At 40.9% G+C, this 27,417-nt stretch overlaps 1 protein-coding gene across 4 annotated transcripts in view; it reads right to left on the reverse strand.

Moving 5' to 3' along the window:
- Nucleotides 1–245: 245 nt before the first annotated feature.
- NCOA6 (nuclear receptor coactivator 6) overlaps nucleotides 246–27,417 on the reverse strand; it is a 101,661-nt gene continuing 74,489 nt past the window's right edge. For all 4 annotated transcript variants that reach the window (XM_063094925.1, XM_063094931.1, XM_063094938.1 and 1 more), the window contains 5 exons: nucleotides 23,975–26,962; nucleotides 21,055–21,123; nucleotides 18,126–18,162; nucleotides 14,569–14,717; nucleotides 246–769 (listed from right to left, as the gene is read on the reverse strand). In XM_063094925.1, the coding sequence (XP_062950995.1) occupies nucleotides 726–769; nucleotides 14,569–14,717; nucleotides 18,126–18,162; nucleotides 21,055–21,123; nucleotides 23,975–26,962 (3,287 nt within the window). In that variant the 3' untranslated portion in view covers nucleotides 246–725. The remainder of the gene's footprint in view (nucleotides 770–14,568; nucleotides 14,718–18,125; nucleotides 18,163–21,054; nucleotides 21,124–23,974; nucleotides 26,963–27,417) is intronic.

The following is a 27,417-nucleotide window of genomic DNA, read 5'->3' on the forward strand; positions in this document are numbered from 1 at the left end:
GAACAGGACTAGTTTCTTCAAAGCCAAGAATGTGTTGAGTGAGTAAATATGTGTATTTCCCTCAACATGCCAGGTGGGCATCTCAGGTGCAATGGGGACAAGATGGGAGTCTAATTCACAAAGAAGGCTATGTCTACAAATTTTTGGTCCAAAGAAAGAGCTTGCTCATCCAATAATACCTTACCAATAATATACCTTTATGTTCTATGACAATGACATTTATTTAACACATTCAGTATTTCACATTGTACAAACCCTTAGATTCTCTTTATTTACTGGTCCATTTCTACAACAAATACATTCAAAACACTATATAATAAAATTATTTACAACATTTCCAAATGAGAAGATTGCTTTTGCCTCCACTACTGCTATTCACACACAGTACTTTCACAGCACAATACATCATTAAAAGATCTAAAAATGCTCTCATCCTGTACTCTAGGCTGCTTAGGAAATGTGAAAACTAATTACATTTATAATGGCATTAGCTCTTCTCAATACATGGCAACATTTTAGAAACCTTGAACTTTATCTCGCAACATCAAAAGGGCTCAACAACCCTGCTTTCTTCATTGCACTTTACAAGTTGGAGGGACTAGGAAAAGGGCCACATTATTAAAATGACTAACTGTACAGAAATGGATTTTTAAAAGTCACAGCTCAAAATTGTTCTTTGTAAAATTCACACACATTTACAAGTATCAAGTCGCTGTTCAGCTTGTTTACTTGGATTTTCTTCGCTTGGATTGCACCACGCTGGTTATGTCTGTAGGGGGAAAGGAAGGACATATTCAGCAGAGGCAACTCTTTACAGCAGTGCCCTTTAGGCATTCCACAACAATCAGGTCTAACCTAAGTGGAGTCCTCCTAGACTCTGAATCAGTCTAAGGGGCACTCGGTGTGGAGAGAGACACAGGCTTTGTCTGATGACTTATGTGGGAAGAGGGAGTGGCCCTGCATACTAGGGTCTGGTAACTGGGAAAATGTGATATAGGTGGTGGGAGATGATACATACACACCTGGCTAGAAAAAGTGGCAGGGTAGGGAGAGCCTTTTTACCTGGGCAAATAACCCCACAATCTTCTTCACCAGTTCCCATCACCCAGTGAAATGTGGACAGACAGTGCTTTTGGTGAGAAATCAATGAGTGATGCCACAAGCAGGTAGACTGTTCCAGAATAAAAAAAAAAAACAGCCTTTGGATCCTTTTTGGAGCCAAGCCATTGTTTTACAGTAAGGACCTCTTTTTGTCATGCTATAGTCAAAGTCTCTAAACAACATAACCATGGAACTTGGTCAACAAGTTTGTCTACTGTGGCCCAGCAGGTATTTCAAGGCTGTGGATATATACAGTCTTGGAAGAACAAGCAACAGCCTGTTCTGAGCCCAGGTGAGCCTGAGAGCTTCACTGAAGAGGTGGGAACTGAGTGATTTATACACAGAATAACAGTGTTGTAAAGGGGAATAGATTGTGTTTTAACTCCTTGAACGTGTACTATCAGTGTTTTAAATCAATTAAGTTAATCTTATCCCAGATTTAAACAATGTTTCTCAAAAACTTTTCCACACAAAATTCTTCCATAGCAGAGTACAATGAATAGCTTGAAGCTCTCCAAATGTAAATATTTCTTTAAAATCCCACATTGCCTTTAAAAAGTCGCCTTATTGTTCATTCTGCTCCATAGTAGATATTTTGGTTTTAATATGAAAATAATGTTTTAAAATTACTTCTCATCACAGAAAAAAAATGCTTCTATCTAACACATTAATACAAAAGATGAATCAGATTTATCTATTTCTGGAAACTATGCTGAATTTTCTGAAGCTGCATGTTAGGTTTAGTGTTCTAAGCAATTTTTCTTCCGTCTTTTGGATCATAACATTTTGAGAACCCAGACTTTCATAAATATGTAGATGTAAAAGAGTTAAGGGTTCAGATCAACATACTGGCCAGCTGCCAAAACACAATAAAACATTTTAAACTGATTTTGGAGTCTCTATCACCTTCCCTGGGTCATAGAGCAAGTCACTTTCCCTATCTTGATAAATCTGTCTGAAAAGATGAAGTTCTTTTTTTTTGTGGTTCAGTTTTATACTCCCTCTAAAATGCCTCTAAAATGTTACTGTTTTTACCACTCCACTTTGAAGTAAGGAATTCTAAGGAAATGATGTAGTGGCAAATGATACAGCCAGGGTATGCATCAAGCCTTGATCAGCACACTGTTCCTGAAGGCTGCCTCGCCTATCTGACGGAATAATCCCACTCCCAACCCTCCACAATCAATACGATACTGTAAAAAATAATAATAATAATAATACACACACACACACACACACACACACATATTTTGTTGAAAACTTCAGCTTTTTAACCACCAAGAATTTTACAAAATTGTGTCTTCACAGACAGACATGCAAATAGTTCAAAGACTAGTAGTGTAGTCAGGACTTTTACATCCATGTTTAGAACCAACTACGTGGTTGGCAAAGAACTGGGTCAATAACAATCTTTCATGTATATGTCCATATAGGAAGGTATTTCAAAAATTTCATGGAAAAATAGAATTGAAAGATAATATGAATCTTTCCATGACCTTTTGAAGTACCCTCACATGTCATTAGGGAACATTTGTAATTTCATAAAGGTATTTTTTTTCCAGCCTGGTTGCCTCATTTTGACCATAAGCAAATTAGGCCAAATCTACAAGGCTTTATTCAATCCTCTAGTATGTGGGCTTTACCTTCCAAGGAATTTTAGAAATTGACCTTGACCTTGCTTACTTCATTGTGCTTTTTACTGTACTGCTTCTAGCCACGACTTTTATGGAATTATAAAAAATTCTGGAAATTTTCCTTCAAAATTTGCATGCCTGGTTTCTAAATGATGCTACAAGAGTGCAGTTTCAGGCAGTTATTCTCCCAGAAGATGTATCTAATTATGCTCATGTGCATTTCCATTTCTGTTTTAATTAACTATATCTGTATACCCTGGGTTTTTTTTAGATTGTTGCCTCTCAACTCACTAGCTGTGTGTAGGGTAGGGCTGTCACCTACTTTGCTGTTAGAGGCACCTATGGGTGCCTCAGGGACACCCACAGCTGCTGATGATTATAGGCTGCTCTGAACTTCCCTCATTAATATATTTTCCCTGTTTTCAAACTTATGCTTTGAACATCATGTTTTTAACTACTGCTCCTTTTTCACAGTTGAAATATAACATAAAACTACTATAAATAGAAGAGTAAATAAAGAATGGCAAAGGAAACTAGAAAAATCATTTCTGTGTTAACAGTGAATTCAACATGTCATGAAGAACTACTCATTTGAATGTTTGTAAATAACACACCCGATCAAATGCAATTTTAAAAAGAAGTTCACTGATTTGTGGGTGCCAATTTTTGTGTTTGTAATTAAAAATGGGGAAGAAAACCCAAACAACCAAAAACCAAAACAACAGATCAGAAAGTGACCAAACAGGGCTGGCCCGTGGCTCACTTGGGAGAGTGTGGTGCTGATAACACCAAGGCCACAGGTTCGGATCCCTATATAGGGATGGCTGGTTGGCTCACTTGGGAGAGTCTGGTGCTGACAACATCAAGTCAAGGGTTACGATCCCCTTACTGGTCATCTTTAAAAAAAAAAAAAAGAAAGTGACCAAACAACTATGTGGGCCTCCCTGGACTTGCCCAGAAATCATCCATCCCACCCGCTCCAATTGGCCAGCATGATGAAAGCAAACTTTGCTCTCACAGTAGGAGTATGATTAATGTCACTGGTTCTCTGACAATTCAAAAGTACTAAGGCTTCTCGTTTTAAACTGCTCATAATATTTATCAGCTTTAAAGATTTTCATGAAAAACACAGAATGTTTCTGCATATATAACCAAAATCTTATAAATGCAAAAAAGGAAAAATCCATTTTCCCTTCAAAACTTTAAAAAGTACTGATTCTGGGGTCGGCCCGTGGCTCACTCGGGAGAGTGTGGTGCTGATAACACCAAGTCAAGGGTTAAGATCCCCTTACTGGTTATCTTTAAAAAAAAAAAAAAAAAAAAAGTACTGATTCTGTGGAAGATACTTCATGTTTAATACTCCATATGTCTCCAATACTCCATATGTCTCCAAGTTTGAGATGCATAAATTTTAGAAACCAACTTGATATTCTGTGATCACTTTTGTGGGTATGGGTTAAAATACAATCACAGTAAGTTATTTTATGACTCAGTTCACATTTTTGGATATAACATAGCAGGCCAAATAATATGCACATTTATTAATTTGGAATCAAGAGCTCTAACACTTAAAAACCAAGAGCTATAGTACTCATTTCTGATTTAAAAGGTAACCTACCCTTGTACAGCTAGAGAATGATAGCCTGAGGGTTTGAGGCTGATGTGAAGATCTATACATGACTGTCATTCCTAGGGCTGGCCAGAGCTCTGCCATCCTCTAAGGAGATGCTTACACAACACTGCTCCATACAAGATCACAAGGCTTGAGAGTCATTATGGCCTCTTCCAAGCCAGTTGGTAAGCCTGAAAACATGGATGCTGTGAAGGTTAATCTATGTGTCAACTTAGTTAGATGAAGGAATGCTGAGAAACCTGGTAAAGCTATCTTTTTAGGTGTGTCCGTGAGGATGTTTCCAGCAGAGATTAGTATGAGAGTCTGAGTGGACTGCGTGGGAAAGACCCACCCTCAATGTGGGTGGGAACCATCCAATCTGCTGGGGGTCCAGAGAGAACAAAAGACGTAGGAAAGAGGTAAAGCTCTCTCTGTCCATTGGAGCTGGGATACACTCTTCTCTCCTGCCTGTGGACATCAGAGCTCGAGACTCATCAGCTTTTGGGTTCCAGAACTTACACCAAGAACACCATCAGCTTCCCTGGTTTTGAGGCCTTTGGACTTGGACTGAGCCACGCTACCGGCATCCAGTTTATAGACTATCTATCGTGGGACTTTTCTTCATAGTCACGTGAGCTAATTCCCCTAATAAATCCCTCTCATGTAATTATAACATATCCTATTGATTCTGTCTCTCTGGAGAACCCTGACTAATACAGATGTGGACAGGCATTGCAACAGGACTACCACCACTTTGGGACAATGTCCAGTTTAAGTGTATAGGCTTATTCCCCTGTCCCTCACCCCCCTCTAAAACAGTTCCAGCTTTCCATCTCTTCTTGTCTGGCAGTTCTCTGCAGGGAGGCTCTAACTTAAGCAGCTCTTCTTAACTGTCCCAGCTGCTCTGGTGCACTATAAACAATAATTTTAGTACCTTGAGGCTCTGGGTTCAAGCTGAGGTTTCAAAACTCTGGTGTGTGACATCTCTAAAAGCCGATACCTTTTGCTGCTTTAATGGTAATTACACACCATATTCTAGAGCTTAGAAGACCTTCATCCTTTGGGAAAGTGAGAGGCTACAAGAACATGCCAAACTGAGGGGAAGCAGGTTTTCCTATGGAACTCCAGGCACCTTCTCATTCATTCTCTAAATTTAGTACTTCAATATACTGAAAGGCGTGCTTCCTTCCAAACAAATTTCTGCCTAGGAGATGATTCCCAAGGAGGAGAAAGAAAGTTGTTGGCTTCACTTCTGCACCTACAGTGAGGGCACCTAAGAGGACCTTGCCTATGGTGTACAGTAAACAGTATGCCTGGAAAGGAAAGAAGGCCCCACCCACCAACTTTTCCCCTCACTATTTAGCAGGCTAAGGTAAGGTGGCGGTACTTTCTACAACTCTTGTTTTACCTGTGTATAATCTGTAGACCTGTGGCCTACTCCCAGGGGCTCTTGTGAGGCATCATGACATTCCTGCCTAAAAACATGACCTGCCAACAATAGCTGAGTCCTCAGGTCAGTGTTTGGAGTCCAGTGTTAGTACACGAGAATCTGCCCTGGTCTTCGGGCTGGCATCCCAATGGTACTTGACTTTCTCAGCAGTCCTGCTGATATCAAGTAATCAGCCAGGATCTCAGCTCTTGCCCAAGCTGAGCTACTCAAGCTCAGTGCATTTCTGGAGAGGATGAGGTATCATACCCTCTCTCGGATCTGGGCCTTTGCACATGCTATACCTTTTGTCTAGAATACTCCATCCAACCCCCGTAACCTGGTTAAGGCCTCCTCATTCTTTAGGTCTCAGTTTAATCATTTTCTCCAGGAAGCCTTCTGTGACCTGGCAGGGGAGCTAGGCATCCAGTCTATATGCTCTTAGAGTATCACCTAATTTTGCTATCACAGCATTTAACACACTGTATTAGAGTTTGTCTTTCAAGGTGGTAAATACAGAGACTCATATTATATCCCCAGGGTTTGGTATGTAGTAAGTACTTAATACATATTAGATAGATGGTTATTCATTTAAAAATTACTAATACCTCCCTGTATTAAGTACCATGCTAGGCACCAGGGATACAGTGGTGAGCAAAAACAAACATGATCTCTTGCCCTCACAGAGTATACTTATTAACTACCTATCACACAAATAGGCATAAAGTTACAGCTGTGGTGTTATGAAGGAGAAGAAATTGGTTCTATGATTCCTCATAGCAGTGACAATTGAGCTAAGATAAGTGGGAAGAGAGGGAAGTTAAACAAGAGAAGAGAGGTGGGAAGTGGGAAGAGCACCGCCTGCAATAGCCACAATATATGCACATGCCTTGTGAGGAGAGAGATGAGGATGGCACATCCACGCTGCTGAGGGAAGTGAGATAAGGCTGGGAGAGGATGACAGGGGCCAGACCACATAGGACCTTATGGGTCATGCTGAGGCTTTTAGACTTTAATCCTAATTACAATGATAAATCATTGAAGTGTTTTCAGCTAATGGGTAGCAGCAAAGATGGAAAAAAGTGGACGAATTTGGGCCACCTGAGACTGTTTACCTCCTGGCCATGAGGCTTCTAAAGCCCCTGTGATCTCAACTGTCTCTAAACCTATTGAAGTTCCTGATATACTTTCTTCCCCCACTGATGTTATTGAAAAACCTTTGATTGGGGAATGTACTGAATAGATAGAGGATAAAGAGGAAATAGATAGTGAAGTAGAATCACTCTCTGCTGAGCCATTGCCTTCACCCCCATCTTTGGCCCTTGAGTCCCCTGAACTTTTGTTGGCTTTTGACCATCTGATGAAGTCCTGCTGTCAAAGTCATAAATGGTCTTTAAAGGCGTCCTCTCTGTCTTCCCATGGCCCCGTAGCGCCTCAGACATACCCTATCCTACACCATGCCCCTCAAATGTCTCCTTTACAGAAAGCTCTCCTAATGGCAAGGGGGAGAGGGGAAGATTTCGGCTTGCAGGGATATAGATGTTATCCTGTTACTGAGTCTTTAAATGCTGAGGGACGAGTGGTATGGGAGTATCAACCGCTCCCTTTTAAAACTCTGAAGGAGCTAAAAACCGCGGTTGCACAATATGGAACCATGGCTCCTTTTACTTTGAGTTTACTTGAGACAATGGTGGTCCAAGCTCTCCCCCCAGTAGATTAGAAAAAATATAGCAAAAGCCTGTCTTAGTGGAGGCAGATACCTTTTGTGGAAATCAGAATTTTCTGAACATACTCAGGAACAATCTGAGCAATATCACAGAGAAGGACTTGAAGTCACTTTTGATATGTTAGCTGGTGAGGGTGACTTCTCCATGGTGGTGCAACAGTTAGGATTCTCCGCTGATGTTTAACAACAGATTAATACCACTGCCCAGCAAGCTTGGAGGAGGCTTCCCACGGCCGGTATTAAAACAGAAGAACTTAGTAAGATCCGTCAGGGTCCCGATGAGCCATACCAGGACTTCTTGTCCCATTTGCTGTAGGCCATGGGATGCCTAGCAGTAGATGGGGAGGCTGGAATGCTGCTGACCAAGCAGCTGGCTTATGAAAATGCCAATTCGGCTTGCCAGACTGCTTGCTATTCGCCCTGATCGTAAGGGGACATTTTCTGACTACATCCGTCTCTGTGTGGATACTGAGACCTCATATATGCAGGGGGTAGCTTTTACCACTGCTTTGCAAAATATAATGTTCTCTCAGTATTTTAGAGAGCAAGGAAAAAGATCAAAGGTATAGATCCAAAACATGTTTTAAATGCAGAAAAGAGGCCGGCCCATGGCTCACTCGGGAGAGTGTGGTGCTGACAACACCAAGGCCACGGGTTTGGATCCCATATAGGGATGGCAGGTTGCTCACTGGGTGAGCGTGGTGCTGACAACACCAAGTCAAGGGTTAAGATCCCCTTACCGCTCATTTAAAAAAAAAAAAAAAAAATGCAGAAAAGGAGGTCATTTTGCAAAGCAATGTCCTAATCAAGCTTCCACTCCTGATAACTTCCCTTCTACACCTGCTCCAGGTATCTGCCCAAGATGTCAGAGGGGACACCACTGGGTTAATGAATGCCATTCCAAAACCACAGTAGAGGGTTGGCCTCTTCCCCAGTGGGGAAACGGGAAACAGGGTCTGGCCCGGCTCCATCAATCAATGGCGGCCATGTCCATCTATCCTCCCTAAATTCTGGAGTCGGCTTCTGAAAAACCACCACCGATCTCTCTCGAGCAACCAGAGGAAGTGGAGGATTGGATCTCAGCCTCACAGCTTGATTTGTGTTAACTCCTACTATGGGGCCACAAGTTATCCCTACCGGTATATTTGACCCTTTATCTTCAGGCAGTGTAGGGATTATCTTGGGACGGAGCAGCCTTACTTTAAACAGGTCTTTAGGTGTTTCCTGGAGTCACTGACTCTGATTATACTGGAGAGATACGAGTTATGGCCGCTGCAGGGCAAGGAATCATCACTGTCTCTCCTGACATGAAAATAGCTCAACTGGTATTGGTCCCTCTTAATTACAGGTAAAGTTCTTCAAAATACCTCACAGGGAAAGCAGGGATTTGGATCATCTGATAAAGCCTATTGGGCACAACAAATAGGAAAGGGACATCCAGAATTAGTGTTACCAATTCAGGGAAAATTCTTTAAGGGGTTATTAGATACGGGAGCTGAGATTTCTGTCATGCCCCAAACATATTGGCCTGCTTCTTCACCTTTGCAGCCAGCCATGACTGAGCTCCAAGGGATCAGTTAATCAAGTACACTTTGGCAGAGTAACTCTTTCCTCACTTGGACTGACAATGAAGCCATTCTGGGACTTTTCGTCCTTCTTCTGCTTTCTTCCATACCTATTAATTTGTTGAAGATGTGATGTCTTGCAGTAAATGGGAGCTTTAATATTGAGTCCCAGTGAAATTCTGCACCATTCCTCTACCCCTTTATAATGGGGGCCCTGATATCTCCTGCTACCGCTGATTCAATTTCTTGGATCTTAGATACACCTGTATGGGGGGATCAGTGGCCCCTTAGGAGGAATTGCTTGCTTGTCAAAATTTGGTTCAAGATCAACTTCAAAAGGGCCATACTGAGCCCTCTAATAGTCCTTGGAGTACACCTATTTTTGTCATTAAGAAAAAATCTGGCTCGTGGAGACTTTTGCAAGACTTCCGAGCTATAAATGTGATTATGAAACCCATGGGCATTTTACAGCCTGGCCTTCTGTCTCCTATAGCCATCCTGGCTTCATTTTATTTAATAGTCCTGGACCTGTATGGCTGTTTCTTTTCCATCCCCTTGTCTCCTTCAGATTGTGAACGGTTTGCTTTTAGCATACCCTCTTTTAATTTTCAGGCCCCCACGAAAAGATATCAATGGAAGGTATTGCCACAAGATATGGCTAATAGTCCTACATTATGTCAAAAATATATTTCTGATGTTCTTGAGCCTTTACAACGCCAATGTCCTCAGGCATATATCATCCATTATACGGATGATGTTCCCATTGCCCATGAAAATCAATAGCATTTATTTTCAATATTTGTTTCCCTTTCTAAGGTATTAGCTATTTATAGTTTGGTTCTATCTCCAGAAAAAATTCAAACGCAACACCCCTTTTCCTATTTGGGTCATATCATAGAAAATAAGACCATCCGCCCACAAAAAATTCAAATCAGGCTTGATTCTTTGAAGACACTTAATGATTTCCAAAAATTACTGGGAGACATTAACTGGCTTCATCTTTCCCTCCAACTCACAACTGTGGATCTTCAACCTTTATTTCACATCTTAAAGGGTGACTCATCACCTAATTCTCCCAGAAATTTAACTCCTGCAGCAATCCATGCGTTGCAGAAAGTGGAACAAGCCATTCACAAAGCACAGGTTTTTCATGTAAACCCATCTTTACCCATATTTCTTATCCTATTTCCCACACCTATTATGCCCATTGCTTTAATATGGTGGGAACACGGCCCACTGGAGTGGCTTTTTTTTTTTTTACCATCTCATCAGACTCGTACTTTAACTCCTTATTATCTATTTCTTACAGTTTTGATTATCAAAGAGCAGCATCAATGGTTAATGAGCTCTGTCGCTGCTTGGCAAGAAGCCTTTGCAGAGTTTGCTGGTCAAATCTCTGTCCATTACCCTCAGAATAAACTGTTACAATTTTTTCAGCATACTGCCATCATCTTTCCTAAGAATACTTCTTCAATTCCTTTATCTAACGCTTCCCTCATGTTTATCCACAGCTCCAGCACTGGACTAGCAGCAGTAATTATTGATGACCAACTTTTTTCTAGATATGTTCAAGCCGCCTCTGCACAGTGTGTTGAACTTCACGCTGTTATTTATGCTTTTCTTATTACAGGACAGTCCCTTTAACTTATATTCAGACAGTCAATATTTGATCTTAGTTTCTCAGGATATTCAAACAGCCCATAAGTTTTGTTTTTTCTTTCACTTTTAAAATACAGGAACTTCCTTATCTCAACATACATTACAACTTCACTGCTTCCTTAAAGCAGCCGGCTGTAAAGTAACCAGATGGTAACTTGTAAAACTGTTAATGGTTATTAAATAACAAAGTCCTTGGTATTCCAAGGAAGGAACCCCTGGCAGAAGTGTGAAAGCTAATTGGTTGTTGATTAATTATGCAATAAGTCTCATCAGGGTTTCCCACCTGACAGTCTGGAATCTATGTCAAGTCGCTCTGAGACCTACTCTAAACCTTAACAAAAAGCAAGGACATGTTTGTGTCACCAAAAAAGGATAAAACTTAATCTTTGTCAGTGACTGAAAACTTTTTTTTTTTTTGTCTTTTTGTGTGACCGGTAAGAGGATCACAACCCTTAGCTTGGGGTCGCCTGCACCGCGCTCAGCCAGTGAGCGCACCAGCCATCCTTATATAGGATCCGAACCCGCGGCGGGAGCACCACTGCCTCCCAGCGCCGCACTCCCCCCGAGTGCGCCATGGGGTCGGCCCTGAAAGAACTTTTAATTGGACAAACTAAAATAAAAGAATTTAATTCTTTTCTTAACTGCATATACTTCTCTTCTTTGCCAAGGACTCTGAGGCTTTATGAGATGCAGTCTTGGCGCCAACCAGACCTTCTTTTTGGGTCTGCTGCTTTTCACTTGAAACACCAAAGCTCTATAGCCTTATCTCTGCTCTCTGGCTCAACCTTAAGCTCAGTAACTCATTTAAAAAACAAAAAACTAAACTAAAATCAATGTTTTGTTACCTTATTTTCTCTAAAACAAGGTGAGGCCTCACAGATAAACTGACATCTTTCAATAAAAGAAAACAATTTAAATCTAACTGTCCTTTTATACTAGTGAGTTCCTTATCTGTTTATGTCTACATATGTGTGTGCATAAGTGTGTTATGTCTATATGTTCATGTCTATGTGTGTTTGCATGGTACCAAATTGGCTTATAATGAATGCATGCTTATTAAATAAGTATACTTTTTAAGTTCACATGACTTTAATTTTCCAAAATTCTTGATACGATAAATATGTTTTAAAAATTTAATTTAAACCGTCTGCCTAAATTTGCCTTTGGGCCAACACATTTGTGATATGTTTGATACTTATTTAATTTTAAAAGCTAAAAGCTATAAAAAAACCCAAAAAAACCCCCAAACTGCTGAGTTTCTCTCGAAGCCCTACACATGCCTTGTTGTTAACTTGTGTGTAGATTACTAATCAAGCAGGATTATAAATGTCTTTGCTAGAGGCTTTTTCAATTATAAACTCATCCTATAACAAAACGCTTTATTTTAACTGTAAAACCTTGATTTATAACTTTTGCTTTTTCTTTTAATTAAATAAATAAAGATATGTGAACGATGATCTATAGTTCCTGAAGTCAATAGATCTGTTAATTACTCTGCTCATTCTTCTGCTTTACCCTTTTGTTTCACCACTAAGCCTAGGTTTGGTTGTTTTCATACCCACATCCAAGGAAAATTAGCACATGGGATAGAAATGCCTTCAGAAGGACTCCAACACCATCCAGGAGTTCATATGCAGACTGTAATGATGTATGGATTGGATGGGATAAAAAAATAAAAACTGGTGCTCAAGGAGCCCCCCCCCCCCCCCCCGGGGCTGTCTTCCTGTGCAGATCAACACGGACAGCCTTTTATCAAATACCCCCACTGGCTAGAATGTTGTTATCCCATTCCCGTAATTGCACCACCGTGTTGGGTTTTCTTCAGATAATGAGAAGGCGTTATGGAACTGGTCTCATCGTCACCTAGAATTCCTGTTGCCGTCTGACTGGGTGGTGCCTGGGGGTTGGGTGACTAGTATATGGTATACAATTCAGGGTATAGCCCATCCAGATTTGTGAAGATTGCTTGCTTCATTGAGTGTTGTTACTGTATTTATCATAGACCAAGTTCAAAGTCTTGTGATTTCCTATGGTTTATGCTCCTGTGTAGCTCCTTCCAATGTGCTACTTGTGGGAAATTTTGAAATAACACCCCATGGTAATGGTTATAATATCTCCTGTAACCAATGAAACTGTCTCAGTTGCATGCCTTGTACATTGTACAGTAGCTACTGTATTTGTTAATAGTGTTTAAATTGCTTCTGCATTTGCCTTTTTGTGCTTTTCAGTCTGCCTCCATTGTAGCAACCAACAATTATGGCGACTCTGTACCATTACCCACCTATTACAGCTTCAGATGTGAGGTCCTGGGGTCGTCATCATCCAAAATATAGAAGGGGGAAATGTGGGATACTGAATAAGCAAGTTGACAAAGTCCTTGGTATTCTAGGGAAGCCAGCAAGGCTGGCATCCCTTTTGCTTACTTCCCCCTTCTCCCTCCCTTTGAGGTCTGACCTTCGATTGAACCCAGGACCCTGGAAGCTTTGTAAATGAGAAACATATGTTCTTATTTTGTTAAGTAGTTAGCTATGAATCTTCAAGCGCCCTGGTGGCTGAAAATGTTTTGTTCTATAAATAGCTTGGTGGCAGATATAATTGATTTAATCAATACGATTTGTTATTTTCACTGGCTTATAAAAAGGAACCTAAAACAAACTAAGATGCCTTACAGGTCAGCAGTCTGCAAGGTCTTCCTGATCCCATAAAATAAATCGTGTCTTTCTTCATTTCCCACCGTTTCCCCTTGGGGTACTGGTCAACAACAGCTGGGGGTGAAAATCATGTTTGGTTTCAGACAAGTTGAGTATGAGGTTATGTTATGGATGTGCATACCATTGTCTAAGATCTCTAGGGGTCTGTACTAGAAATAAAAACTTATAAGTCATCTAAGAGAAGTTATAACTAAAGAAGTGGGGCATGAATGAGATCGATTCTGGAGAAAATATAAGTTGAAGAGAAAAAGCAACTCAGGAGTGAAGTTTTTTTTTTTTCTTTTTTGTCTTTTTGTGACCGGCCGTACCGCGCTCAGTCAGTGAGCGCACTGGCCATCCTTATATAGGATCCGAACCCGCGGCGGGAGCGCTGCTGTGCTCTCAGCGCTGCACTCTCCCGAGTGCACCACGGGGTCGGCCCCAGGAGTGAAGTTTGAGGAAGGCCAACATCAACTGGCTAGGTACAGAGACTGAGAAGGAGACTGAGAGGGGTAACAGAAAATGACTGAGAGTTATGGGTCACAGAAGCCAAGGGAAGAGTTATTTCAAAAAGGAGATAGCAGTTAACAGAGAAGAGAAAATTGGTAATGTAAGATTCTTGAGAAGATCAGGAAAGATGGGATCAAAGGCATAAGTGGAGGAACTGGCCTTAGACTTGAGGAGTGACAGCTGCTCTATTATCATAGGAGCAAAAGAAGATACTGGTAGATTTATGTCTTGGTAGTGGGAAGTTGAAGGAGTTCTATTTTCTTTGTGAAGAGGTGAGGGTCTCTAACGAGAAAGAGGGAAGGAAGTAGGGGCCAGAAGTTTAAAAAGAGTAGAGAGTAGGAGAGTTGACCAGAGAAAGACGGCTGGACCATATTCAAGACCTATCTGAAGCAGGCGATCATGAATTTAAAATCAAATAATCTGTCCTGTTATGTTCTTTTCTCCAGCAGTGCTTGTTGCTCTTGTGTACACACACAGAAAACACAGTTAAATGAACTAACAAAGGAACAACCATACAAGTAGGAGAAATTAAAGTGACTAATTTAAGGAATAGAAGCAAAGATGAAGGACAAAGTTTTCTGCTGCTGTGATAAGAACTCTGTTCCTCTACGGACCCACAAATAGCACCCACATCCCATTGCTAACCTTTAGTAGAGCTGGAGGCTGAAGCAGGTCGAGAGGATCGTTTACGATGTCCGTTTTCCACATTTTCAGATGCCAGAGTTGGCTCTTCAGTTCGGGAGTTTCTTCGACTTGGGGTTTTGGATTTTTCAACTATTTCTTTGGGCTCACTGCTGACAAAGGGAAACACAAAGTTTCCAAGGAGGTGAGGGGATCAGGTGTGCAAAAAGGGGCTCTTCAGATAGAATTTCATCCGTAAGGTAGGATGTTAAGAACTACATAGTCATTCTGGAGAGAAAATATTCCACCCCAGGACAATGAGTACTATTACATTCTATATTACTGAGAATTTCTAAGTGAGTCTAGCTTGTTATGTTAGTAAAGTAAAATATTAAAGCATAATGCTGGTGAAATTGCTGGAAAACAAAAGACGTTAGGGAAGAAAATTCCTCAAACTTCCTCCTCCATTTTCCTAAGACAATATAGGTTGAGCATCTCAAATCCAATAATTTGAAACTTGACACGCTCTAAAATCCAAAACTTTTTGAGCACTGACATGATGCTTAAAGGAAATGCTCACTGGAGCATTTTAGATTTCAAATTCGGGATGTGTAAATGGTAAGCCTAATGCAAATATTTCAAAATCTGAAAAAATCTGAAACATAAAACACTTTAGGTCCCAAGAATTTCAGATAAGGAATACTCAACGTGTAATATTCCTCTTCAAAAATTAAAAGATTTTGTATTTTGTAATTTTTTAGAATCATGAAAAAGGTGTTTAATATAAGATGTTTGAAAATTGCTACTAACTCAAAATAGTATCTAAAATCTAAGAAATTACTAACAAATGTTAGCATTTACTATGAACCTGGTACAGTCAGATAATGGCATATTACAAGACACATTATGGGAATATATTCACAATATACTGCTAGGTAAATTGACTGCCCTCCCTCAACCCCCCCTTTTTTTAGTATGCAAAGCTTTACAATCGGTAATATTCAGTGTTCTTGAGGATACAGGGACAAAAACATTTTCATACATTACTGATGGAGTGTAAATTGTGTAACCCAATGGCTCTCAAGAGGGGGCAATTTTGCTTCTTAGGGGACATTTATCAATGTCTGGAGACATTTTTGATTGTCACAACTTGTGGGGGAAGAAGCTACTGGCATCTTTTGGGTAGAAATCAAGGATGCCACTAAACATCCTGTATAATACATAAGACAGCTCCCCACAATGAAGAGTTTATCTGGTCCAAAATGTCAATAATGTTGAGGTTGAGAAACCCTCGTGTAATCTTCTGACCCAGCAATTCCATTTCTAGGTGCCTAAGGAAACAAATCTTTTTACAGAGTTCTAATTACACACGAGGATGTCAAAGCATTTTATTTATATTAGTGAAAAAGAAGACGTAAATGCCCAACAATAGATTAGTTAACTAAATCATGTCACATCAACATGCAGTCATGAAAAATCATGTTGTGGAAGATTATTTAATGACAAAAACTGTTTATGACACTTTAAGTGGGAAAAAAGTCACCATCATTATGAATAGTACAATCTCATTTTCATTATAATATATAACAAATATATATGTAGCCACAAATGAATGAATGGGTGTGATATATATATACATAAATCTGACACTTTATCTCTGTCTGTACGCATGCTCTGTAAAGAGGACTAGAAGATGAATTAAAACACACACAGCAAATACTGTTGAGTCGTAGAAATACTGGTTTATTAGTGAGTTATTTTCTTCTTTGTAATTCTCTGATCTGAATTTCAAGTTTTCTTTAATAAACTTTTAAAATTTAAATGGTTCAAAAACTTCATTTAAAAATCATTAGGAAAAAAAGCTGATTAAATTTGCTTGCAAGGCATGTAACTGAAATAAAAGTAATGCAACAAAACAACTGGTCAAAGGGCCACTTCTTCTGGGGAGTCTTTCATGACCTCACTAGTTGTCTCTTATGTATTTTGGGTTCACAGTCTGTATCTGGCATTCTAGAGCACCCATCAAACGGTACAGCATGTTCTATTTTAATGCTTGTGTTTTCTACTAGATTGTGAGCTCTTTAAGGGCATGAACCATGCTTGACTGTCAACTATCCCTACCCCTCCACTGTTCACTCCTGCCAGAGGACCCTTTGCTAGTAGCACTATGGCTGGGAATTGGACCACCGTGTTCACTACCCTAGCTTTACGTCTAACAGCTGCCCCACACCCAAAAGGCTAAGGCAAGTCAAGAGTCAAGGAGAGGTGAGGCTGGAGCAGGAGTGGAATTACAAGTCAGGGAGATTTACACCTCTTCTTAGAGGTGGTAAGGATGGCTTTCTGGCTGGGAGCCCAGAAAATGGCCAAAGCCTCTGAGGAAGGAAGATTCCTAATGGAGGTGCTTCTTTCTCCTGGCAAAACAAAAGCCACACCAATACTGTCTTGGTATTTATATGGTCAATGCTCTAGCAGCTCTGGAAACAAATACCCACATTATTGGTCTGATCAGCTTCTTTCTCTAACCATATGGTTGGAGTATGCTTGTGAAATGCAGAAGAATCCAAATATTAGTTTAATCCAAATAAAACCAGACAGGCAGAGTGGTACAGCAGGAAAAGCAATTAATTTGGAGTCAGATGAACAGGGGTCAAATCTTAGCTATGCATTTATTGGCCATGATATTTAACTCTCTCTATCCTTTAGACTCTTCATCTATAAATTCCCATCTTGCCTGCTTCAATACATAGGTTAAATGTGAGGGCTCTGGAGTCAGAGGGCCTGGATTTGAATCTCAGCTTCACCATTTACTCTGTAATCTTGGGCAATTTAGTTAACCTCTCTGAGACTTAAGATTCCTCATCTAAAGAAAGAATTTACTTTCCTAATAGACATGTGAAAATTAAATGAGATAATACATCTAGGGAGCTTGTAGCTCAGTGCATGGCATGGAATAGCATTCAAATATATGTTGGCTATTACTACCTCCTTACAGGGCTGATATGAAGATTAAATGAGAAAATTATTGTGAAGGTGTTTTACAAACCAAGTTGCTGTACAAATATAAGAAATTCTTTAAAATGTTATTTAGTGCATTCCTGTGGTTGAAGCCACAGCTGTTATTTCATTTTGTTAGGTTATGTGGGGCAGGAGAGTATAACAGAAAAAAGCATGGGTTTTGGGGTCAGACCCTGTCTGACTTTCTCTTTCTGCTTGAGGATCAAACAGCTATACTTTAGAAGGTAATTGCAAGGACTATTATTAAGGACAATGATAACAAGAGCTCCCATATATTGAACAATTACTAGTTATTTACTGTGTTGAGTGCTGAACATGTTATCTCATTCAGTTTTTGAAATAATCATAAAAGGTAGAAACTTAGCCACCAGGTTTTATTAAGAAAAATGTTACCTCTGAGGGGTTAGGACTCACGACAGCTCTCTACGTTTAGTAGTAAAAACAGACTGATGTAATAGTGAAGGAAAAGGACAAGGTGAGGAGAGTTTTAAAGACTGAGAAAACTGAAATCCTTCAAAGAGGCTTATGCTGTATTCATGATGAGTCTGCAGAAATGATCATCTTACCTTTGTCCAGAGACTATGGCAGCATTTGCCTCGAGTTCTGTAAAAAATACGAACAACAGAAATGAGATGTGGAAGCTCCTGGTGTATATGTCTACAGGCAGAAACTAGGTGTCTACAAGAATTCTAAATGCCCTATTTAGTCTAAAGTGTCTCTCTGCCCAGTAAGATTCTCACCCTACATGGTATGGAGACAAAGTTGGCACATACACAACTTGGTCTGTCTGGGACCAAGGCACTTACACAGTCTATTTTTATTTCTACTCCACACTGAAATAATCCTGTTTGGATCAATAGAACTAAATTCACACTGCCTGGTTCATATTTCACCCAGTTACAAATAGGTTAGAATAATAAGCCTCTTCCTGTCCCATAGAAGAGATTGTTTTCATTCTTAAAATATCTTCACCCTCTTGGTACTTTTTAAAAAAGCAATCTCCAAATATGTCTTGAAGATCTATCATGGATATATTTTCCTCCAAAAAACTTCCTCACTGAGTTTTAGAGGGTTGAGTGCTTTGCTTTGAGAAATCCCTTACAGATTCCACTATGCTCCTGTCTTCCTCAACCTCCCAGCAATGCCCTCCAAGAAGGGAATCTCAGTAATTTGTCTAGCAGAGTTTTGCATCAATGAGCACCCTCTGGGTTACCAGGTACTTTCTTTTCAGCACCAGCAGAAAAAATATCATTGTTTTCTATTATATGATTTTAGGTAGTTCCATCTTTTCTGAAAGCCCTTCCCTGATGTACCAGATAGCAGTGATCTGCCTCTGGCTCCCCACAGCCCTGCATCTGTTCTCCCATTTAGGGAATCCAGCACCTCACACTCAGTGTGCATGTATAACCTGCCCTACTGATACATGATACCTACATGGTAACCTCTTTCAAGGCAGTGAAGTCAGAGTGCCTGGATTAAAATTTTGAACTCATTGCTTAATTAGCCATGTTTCCTTGAGCAAATTACTTGACCGTTCTGTGCGCAATGCCTCATCTGAAAAATGGGGATCCACTTTACCCACTTCAAAGTTAAGATTAAATAAAATAACACATATAAAAATTTTATTACAGCACTTGGCACTTAGTATAACTCAATATTAGCTATTATTATTATTGCTATGATGATTGTGTTGATAACAGCCTTCCGTGTGAAGAGGCTGGACTACTCTGCCTTCAATGCAAGACACTGGCAGAAGGAAATCCTTGCTTCTCATTTGCTGTTTATCTCCTTGTATCTAACCAACAAAATCTGGAAACTCCTCTATAAGAAATAGATACCAAATCATTGAGTCTCTGCTGCCTTGCTGGCTCAAACTCAGGTAACATGTGCTCAAAGACGAAAATGGCTGAAGTTAAAAGAGGTGTTAACCTTGATTAGTTTTCTCTTTTGAAATAAGACAAATTTTGATACTTTTGAGAATTTTAACACAACCACTGCTAATTCATATAAATGGAGATCAAAGGGGGTTGGTGAAGGCGATCAGTGGTTCTGGGGGTATTTTAAGGAAATTCATTTAAGCCAGACTTTTAAAAGGAATAGGATTCTTCAGCTAATTACTCTGAGAAGAAGGAAAATGATATGGAAAGACCTGAAGTAAAGAGTTGAGGAAGGAAATAGAATTCCCTTCCCATTTCTAGTTGGTTCTTTTCTCACCAAAAATGAATAACTTGTTCCATGTGTACCTTTCCCCAATGTCCAGCAAAATGTCAGGTATCATGTACACAGTTAGTAGAAAAGAAAGAATCCAGGTAGCTGAAATGTTTTTTACTAATGTATTCTTTTCAGAGGCCTGATTTTTATCCAAAGAGTGTGCAGTAGAAAGTCCTATCCATTACATAGGACATAGCACCCTGAAGCAGGTTTTAAAATAATCACATGGGCCAGCCCGCAGCTCACTTGGGAGTGTGGTTCAGATTCCCGTGTAGGGATGGTCAGTCAGCTCACTTGGGAGAGTGTGGTGCGGACAACACCAGGTCAAGGGTTAAGATCCCCTTACTGGTCATCTTTTAAAAAAACAAAATGAAATAAAATAATCACAAGTTATACCTTACTTTTACTGGCTTAGATTCACAAAATTAAACATGGTTGTGTTGTTTTTTTCTTACTAATTTTATCAAGCGTGTGAATTGTACTTTCAATGAGATTCTAACTTCCTTGTGGGAACTAGTCATATTTTTTTTTTTTTTTTTAACCCCTCCATCACCTACAGTGACAAAGAGCCAGGCAAGACTAAATTGTAACATGTCTATGATATTTACCTGTCTTGGCAGTCTAATCTATGAAGGTAGAAACAGTGCTGCTACTGCCATCAACATCATCATGCAGTTAGAGCTGACCCAGCATCCCATAGCAGTTATTTGTCAGATTACCATAGATTCCTCCTTCCAGAAACACCATCCCTAGTACTATTTACAATAACTTGGTCATGGGGAGAAACTTAATGCCATCCAGAGATGACTGAAATGACCGCCTTCCTAGAGGAATGGCTACCTCACTGTAGCAGAGGTTCTCTGAATAAGCTTCCACTCCTGTCATGATAATGCAATTACTATCTTAGTGTATTAATTAATGCTTGTCACCCCAATTAGTCATATGCCATCTAGACAGCTGAGAGCTATGGGTGTCAGGGTCATGGAACAGGGCAAATTCTGCAATGGAAACCACCCATGGCTGGATGGCAGACAATGGGCACTGAGATACCCTTCTTGGATTCCTTGGCTGACGCTACAAATGTCTGAGAGAGCAAGCGGGTCAGGGGAAAAATAACCTCAAATAGTATTACACAAGCTCTGCCACTCAAATGAAGTCTGCTTTGAAGCAAATAAGATAGTTCCAGCCCCTTCCTGGCATGAGAACATGTGACATTGAGAACAGCAATCGTTCCTTCCCATGTAATCCATCCCATTCTGAGAAGTTTAACAAAATGCTCCTTACCTGGTCTGGCAACAGACCCCTGCAGTGCTGTGGCTGGAGTTTCCTTTGGGACTAAATTCTGTGAAGTGGCTAAGGGGAAGAAAAAAAATAAGCCCTTTACTTTCTTTTCTAAAACAGAAAGAATAACTGAATCAAGGGCTAAGTAATGGCTGAAACACACACACTCTTAGAGGGCAGTATTTGAAGTTGGCTTTGAAATTACATTTTTAAACTCACTTAAAAAATTATTTTTCTTTTTTGTGTTTATAAAGATGAGGGAAGGAGATGGCTATGAGAACAACAGCACCCATATTTTTTGCTTCTTGTGGTCAAGTTCTGACCACTACTCTAAAAAACTCAAAAGCAAACCTTAGTTGGCAATCCAAACCCTTTTTAGAGGGACAATTATACCATTCACCTTAGTATTTTAAAAAACCTATTTCCCCTGTTTAAAGACAACAGTCCTTGAGAGCTGAAATGATCATATAATTTTATACTTTTCTACAGTACCTAGGAAGAATGGTGGGCATAAAGCAGCAGGTATTCGATTCACACTTAATGAATACATCAATTTGACATGTTACTTATCTAACAAATAATCACAAAGAACTTACTAGGGGCAAGGCACCGTGCCAGGTACCCTTTGAGACCAAACTGCATCCTTCTTGTACACCAGTAACTCAGTCTAGTATTAAAGATAAGATATACACATGTGGTATACTGAAGTGCACTGTGATGTCATAAGAAGTAGACACATAAAGTATAAAGTGCTACGGGAGTCCAAAGCAAGGGAGATCGTTTCTAGGTTGAGAAATCTGAAGGTACATTAAAGGGAGAAACATAAGAATGAGGCTTTGAAGGAGAGAGAATTTAGGCCCTTAAGGAATGGAATAGAATACACAATGTACTCTAGAGCTGAATCTTCCTGGATTGTACAGTAAAGATTAAAGGCACCGATATGCCACAGCCACTAAAGGGTATGTCCTCCAACCTTGACACTTCAGTCTAAAATACTAGATAAACTACGCGAAAATAAGTTTTACCCTCTTGTGGAAACTGATTTGTAAATTTCTCTCCCTACTTAGTGAAGTAGTCAATAATACATTTGTATTTAAGAATTTATTTTGGACATTTATCTGATAAAGCTTAAAATTATATCTTAACTTCTATTTTTAACTTCATTATTGGTTTCTCACATTTTCAAGGTAAAAGCACAAAAGCCCCTTGAAAAAGAATAGAAACAATCACTTTAAGCAAATTGGGTGGCCTTAACTAAAATTGAGAACTTTGTTCAACTGCTGGTTCATCTCCCAAGGCTCACATATTTCTCTATTATTAATATATATGATCCAGATAAAAAATATTTTCTAATCAATTCATCATTACTCTCTTCGTATCAGAGGGGAAAAAATTCTCTGAAAGGAAGTATTTAATAGTAGAGAATATATTTAAGTCACACCAGGTTTCTTTTTATTGTTAGGTTTCACCTACATCAGTAGAAACACAGAGCCCCCAGCTCTATGAAATCTCTGTCTCCTGTATGGGCTGTGAACTCTTTAAAGGCCTTTACCCCTCCCTGTATCTCTAACACTGAGGTGAGGAGGCAGGGAGGAGAAGGGAAATGAACCTTTCCAGAGCTTTGTGTGAGGCAGTGTGCTAGTCCTCTCATTGATCCTTGCACAAATTTTGGGAAGTAAGAATTACAATCTACATTTTATAGGTGAAGTACATGGCTTAAGAGAGAGGTTAAAGAACTTATTCAACTCAATTGGTAACCACTGGAGCTAAAATTTAAACTCTGATCTTACCCTGAAGCTTGTGTTCTTTCTGCCCCTCCTTCTGGGTGCTTACCACTCAGTGATAGGAACTAGAAGTATTTTAGCTGCACAAGCAAGATATGTACTATTTGCTGGCCTAGGATATTGCAAAGGGCCTTCCCAGCTCTGGCAGTGTGTGACTATTCCACTCTGGGGAAATAGAGCTTTTGCATCAATTAAGCCTCACAGGAGGACCATGTGGAGGAGGAAGGCAGGGAAGGGAGGGATGGGAGGTATAAGGACACCTATGCTAATCAAGGAAGCATAACAGTACATAGGAAATAACCTTAACAGTACATAGGAAATAACCTAAACAGTACATAGAAAATAACCTGAACTAGATATACGTGAATGAAACGGACCAATTTACAAAGAAACTGCATCAAAAAAACTGTTAATAACATTTTTTAAAAAAAATTTATTGAACAATTACTATATTCTAGGCCCTGTGCTAAGCATGTTATATGCACTACCTCATTGAATTCTTACAACTACTATTGTCCCCATATTACAAAGGAGGAAACTGAAGTTTGGAGTTGTCAAGTAACTGGTTGAAGTCCGTACAACTGGTAAATGCTGGTCCTGTGATACTAACCCAAGTCTATCTAACTCTTAACCATTTTTTTCTTCCCATGTCTATTATCCTGAAACCTGATTTTCTGGAAAGCTCTCCTAAAGTAGCCCAGACAGAAAGGGTAAGGTGAACCTGAAGAAGCTGCTGTTCACACTTAAGGGATGGTATCAAACTAGAGGGTCACAGTATAAACCTGGAACAAATACTGAACTTCTCTGAGCTTCAATCTTCTTGCCCATAGGATGGGATTAAGACTATCTGACATGGCTGATATGAAGATGATGTGAGATAACGTAAGTAAAAATGCTTCCTTGCAAACTGAAAAACTTATAAAAATGAAAGCTATATTATTTATTTCATGAGCTGAGAACCATGTTATTAAACATAAACTTAACATGAGATTTAAATGTACTTTCAACAAATAAAAATATCACTATTGCCACTTAGCCCATTCTTCTTCCTTCAAATAGAAAAAAAGTCATGCTTTTTCTTGTGGAATAGGTCATCAAAAAACTCTGACATGAGATGATGCCAAGCCCCAAGTACATACCTATGCTGGGTAGAAGCTCTGGATGGGATCCCACCTTCTCCTCCACTAGGCCACCTGCAAGTGGCTCTGATGCTATGCCACCATGATTGCTTTTTGTGGTCGGCGCCGCAGAGATGAGCTCAGAAGGTACCAGAGTGGTTACTATTGAGCGTACACTGGTGGGGAGAGCACCGCCAGGTAAGCTAGGTCCTGCTGAGGTGGAGCCTGGGCCCACAGGGCTAGAGGTCATTTTTAGTACAGTGGGTGCTGGGGGCGTTGGGGTTTTATTGTCCAGCTCTGAGGATAACTGCTCTGTTCCCATGAGCCCTGGGGCTGTAGCATCTAGCCCTTGGACTTCAGTCTCTCCATCTGCACCATATTGCTCTTCCCCTTTCTCGAGAGAGCCTGTAACTTTCTTACACGCCTTGGTCAGCAAAATCTGGCCAATTTTGTCCACTTTTCCTTTTCCCTTACTAGATGAGACTGGGCTTCGCCGGTTGACAGAGGAACCTGGACTATTGGTCAAAAGGGGAGAAACCATTGCAGATGACTGTGAAGAGGGCAGAGTGCTCTGATCTGCTGAGGTGCTCACTTGAGGACTAGCCTCATCTGGATTCAATTCTTTAACTTGCTGGACAGGGGGATGAGGAGGGACAACTGAAGAAGATGTACAAGGGGGAGAAGGAAGCTGAACAGGGGTGGCTCGTGAGTTGAGGACCACAGGTCGACCTGTCTGTATGTTTGGAGCAGGACTGCTGGAGGGGGCATTAGGTGGTACAGAAGCAGAAGAAAATTTTATGTTCTGAGGTATGTGTAAAGGGCCAACGACTGCAACTGAGGGAGGCATCAGGCCAGAACTGGTTGTCAGTGGGGCTGCAGGAATTGTGTTTGGCTGTGACCCTTTCATAACCTGAATTATTGAGGATGAGTTGATAAAGACAGGTGTAATGAACTGAGGCCGGGCATTAGTCTGAGCAGCTGACTGTCCCTCAGAAACCATAACCTTGCTACCCACATTGGGCATTGTGACGACTGTTGACATCAGTGCAGACTGTAAGTGAGTTGGCAGAGCTGCTGATGTGTTAGCTGAAGTTGTGATGGGATTGGAAGTGACAAATACAGTTATTTGATTTGGGGGCAAGGGAGTAGAAATGGAGGAAGAGCTGACAGGTCTTGACATTACTGGAGGGATGCTTGGTGCAACATTAGAACTGACCTCACCCAATTCTGGATGCACAAGAGTTGAACACGGCTCATTACTGTGAGGTAAGCTTAGGGAATTAGAGGGTTCTTTAGAAGAAGACGGATCCTGTAGTGTGGGAATGACAGATGCTTTTTTGAGGTCCTCCCCAGGAACAACTGGAGGTGTTACTTCCCGATCTGTAAGCCCAGGGGGTTTAATAGTCACATTAGGAGCTCCAGAGTTGTCAAGAAGTTGACTTAAGGATGTTGGTGCTTCCCTCATAGCAGGAGACACCAAATTTTTGTTCTCTTCAACACTGGGAAGTTTGTTAGGATCCGAAGGTTGCCTGTCCTTTTTGGGTTGATCTTCAGGGACAACCATTTTAACTTCTTGGGCAGGGATTGCTTTTAGTTCAGTGTTTACCTGCTCCTTCCTACCCTGGGAATTCTGGCAATCACTGTCCTGAGGCACATTCAAGCTCTCCTTGTTATCCTCGAGAACACCCCCCACTGCAGCCACAGGCACAGTGGGATGCTGAGGATTAAGCCCACTGTTGTTATTAAAGCTCCCAGGTACAGGAGTATTGGCCAGAGGAGTGGGACTGACCAATACATTTCTTGGCAACTCCATGTTCTGCAACAGTGCTGGATTTGTTTGAGAGGACAGAGTAAGTTTAGGGGCTTTAGAATTTTGCCTCCCAGGACTTGGGGTGGTTTTCCTACTGGACCCAGGACTAGACCTGCGACTGTTGCTTGGACTTGCCCGTTTTGTTGCTCCAGAATTAGACTGCTTTCCAGGATTCACAACCACAGAATCTAATTTGTGAGTTTGTGGGGCAGCAAAACTGGAAGCATTATTCATGGTAAGATTTGAAGGTGCTTGCCCAATGGCTTTTAAAGTTGTTGGATTTAGGCCCTGTTGATCAAAGCCCCTGTTTAAATTTGGCCTAGGAGGTAAAGGAATATTAATCTGTGGAGGGAAGAGTCCTGCTATGGAGGCATTGAGTCTTTCTGGTGACAGGCTGATTTCTGAAGGTTCTGTGCTGGGAGGGCGGTTGTTGGGTGTCTGAGGATAATAGGGTCTGGGACTGGCTCTGTTTGGTGTTTTAGGCCTAGATGTCTGGGTTGGGGCAGCCACATTTGGAAAGTGGTGGCCATGAGAGCCGGGCAGGGAATTTACAGGGGGTTGCTGGGGTGTTGCACCTTGAGTTGCCGAAAGGGGCGATGGTTTTGGCCCTGCCATCATTAACTGATTTTGGGAAACTACTAAATGTGAAGGCATGTTATTTGGGCCTCCTGAGACAGATGGTACTTCACTGCCACTTGCTTCAGGGAGTGAGGATATCTCTCCCAGTGGAGAGCTAGAAGGATTTTGTGGGTTCTCTTGGTATACCATTTTCCTTGAATTGCTTCCCAAAGGAGTATTCACAGGCATTGGCATTCTTTGTTTATCAGGTGATGGTGGCACGGAGGCAGGTCCTTGCAAACTGACCATGACAGGCACACTGCCACTCTGTTGCATGGACATTCTCTGGGAGTCTGGGTTCAGGGGGCCCCTCGGGGGATGGACATTTTGGGAGACTGGAAGCCTAACTGATTTGGGATCCTGCTGCATCATGAGCATCATCATCATTTGTTGCTGCTGCTGCTGCTGCTGTTGCTGCTGCTGAGATTGTGGCTGACTGGGAGCTGGTGGCTGCTGCTGCTGCTGAGGCAACTGTGGCTGTGGCTGCTGCTGTGGTGGCTGTGTTGGGGGTGCCACATGCTGCATGAGTTGAGGAGGCATCTGCTGAAGTGGCCTCTGTTCAACTGGTTGAGAAGGATAACCTAAAACAAGCCCCCAAAATCAGGGAAGTTAGATTTTCAGCAAGAAAGCTTTGCTACCTCTAGAGTATAGCCAAGCAATACTCATCTAGGAGGCACAGATTGCACAAACAGCTCAGGCATGCCCTCTTCAGGAGCAGGGGGTAGCCCCTCATTATTTGACACAAGCAAAGGAGCGCACACTGCTTAAGGAAGCAAAAAGCAAAGCATCAAGAACTGGAGCTCTTCAGTGTGCAGGATCTAAATGAGGCATTACTGTACTAAGACTCTGATAGATACTCTGTGCTATGAACTGAAAACGGCTGAGTCTATACCAGCCAAACATTCAGATCAAATGAGAAAAACACCACCAACAGCAAGTAGCTGGCCACCCAGTAGTGGGGTCTCATGTAGAAAAATATTTCACTGTACTTGTGAATGAGGTAAAGCATTTATTTTTATTTTTTATAAAAGATGGC

The sequence above is a fragment of the Cynocephalus volans genome, chromosome 1, assembly GCF_027409185.1.
Source record: "Cynocephalus volans isolate mCynVol1 chromosome 1, mCynVol1.pri, whole genome shotgun sequence".
In the NCBI taxonomy this organism is placed as follows: Eukaryota; Metazoa; Chordata; class Mammalia; order Dermoptera; family Cynocephalidae; genus Cynocephalus; species Cynocephalus volans.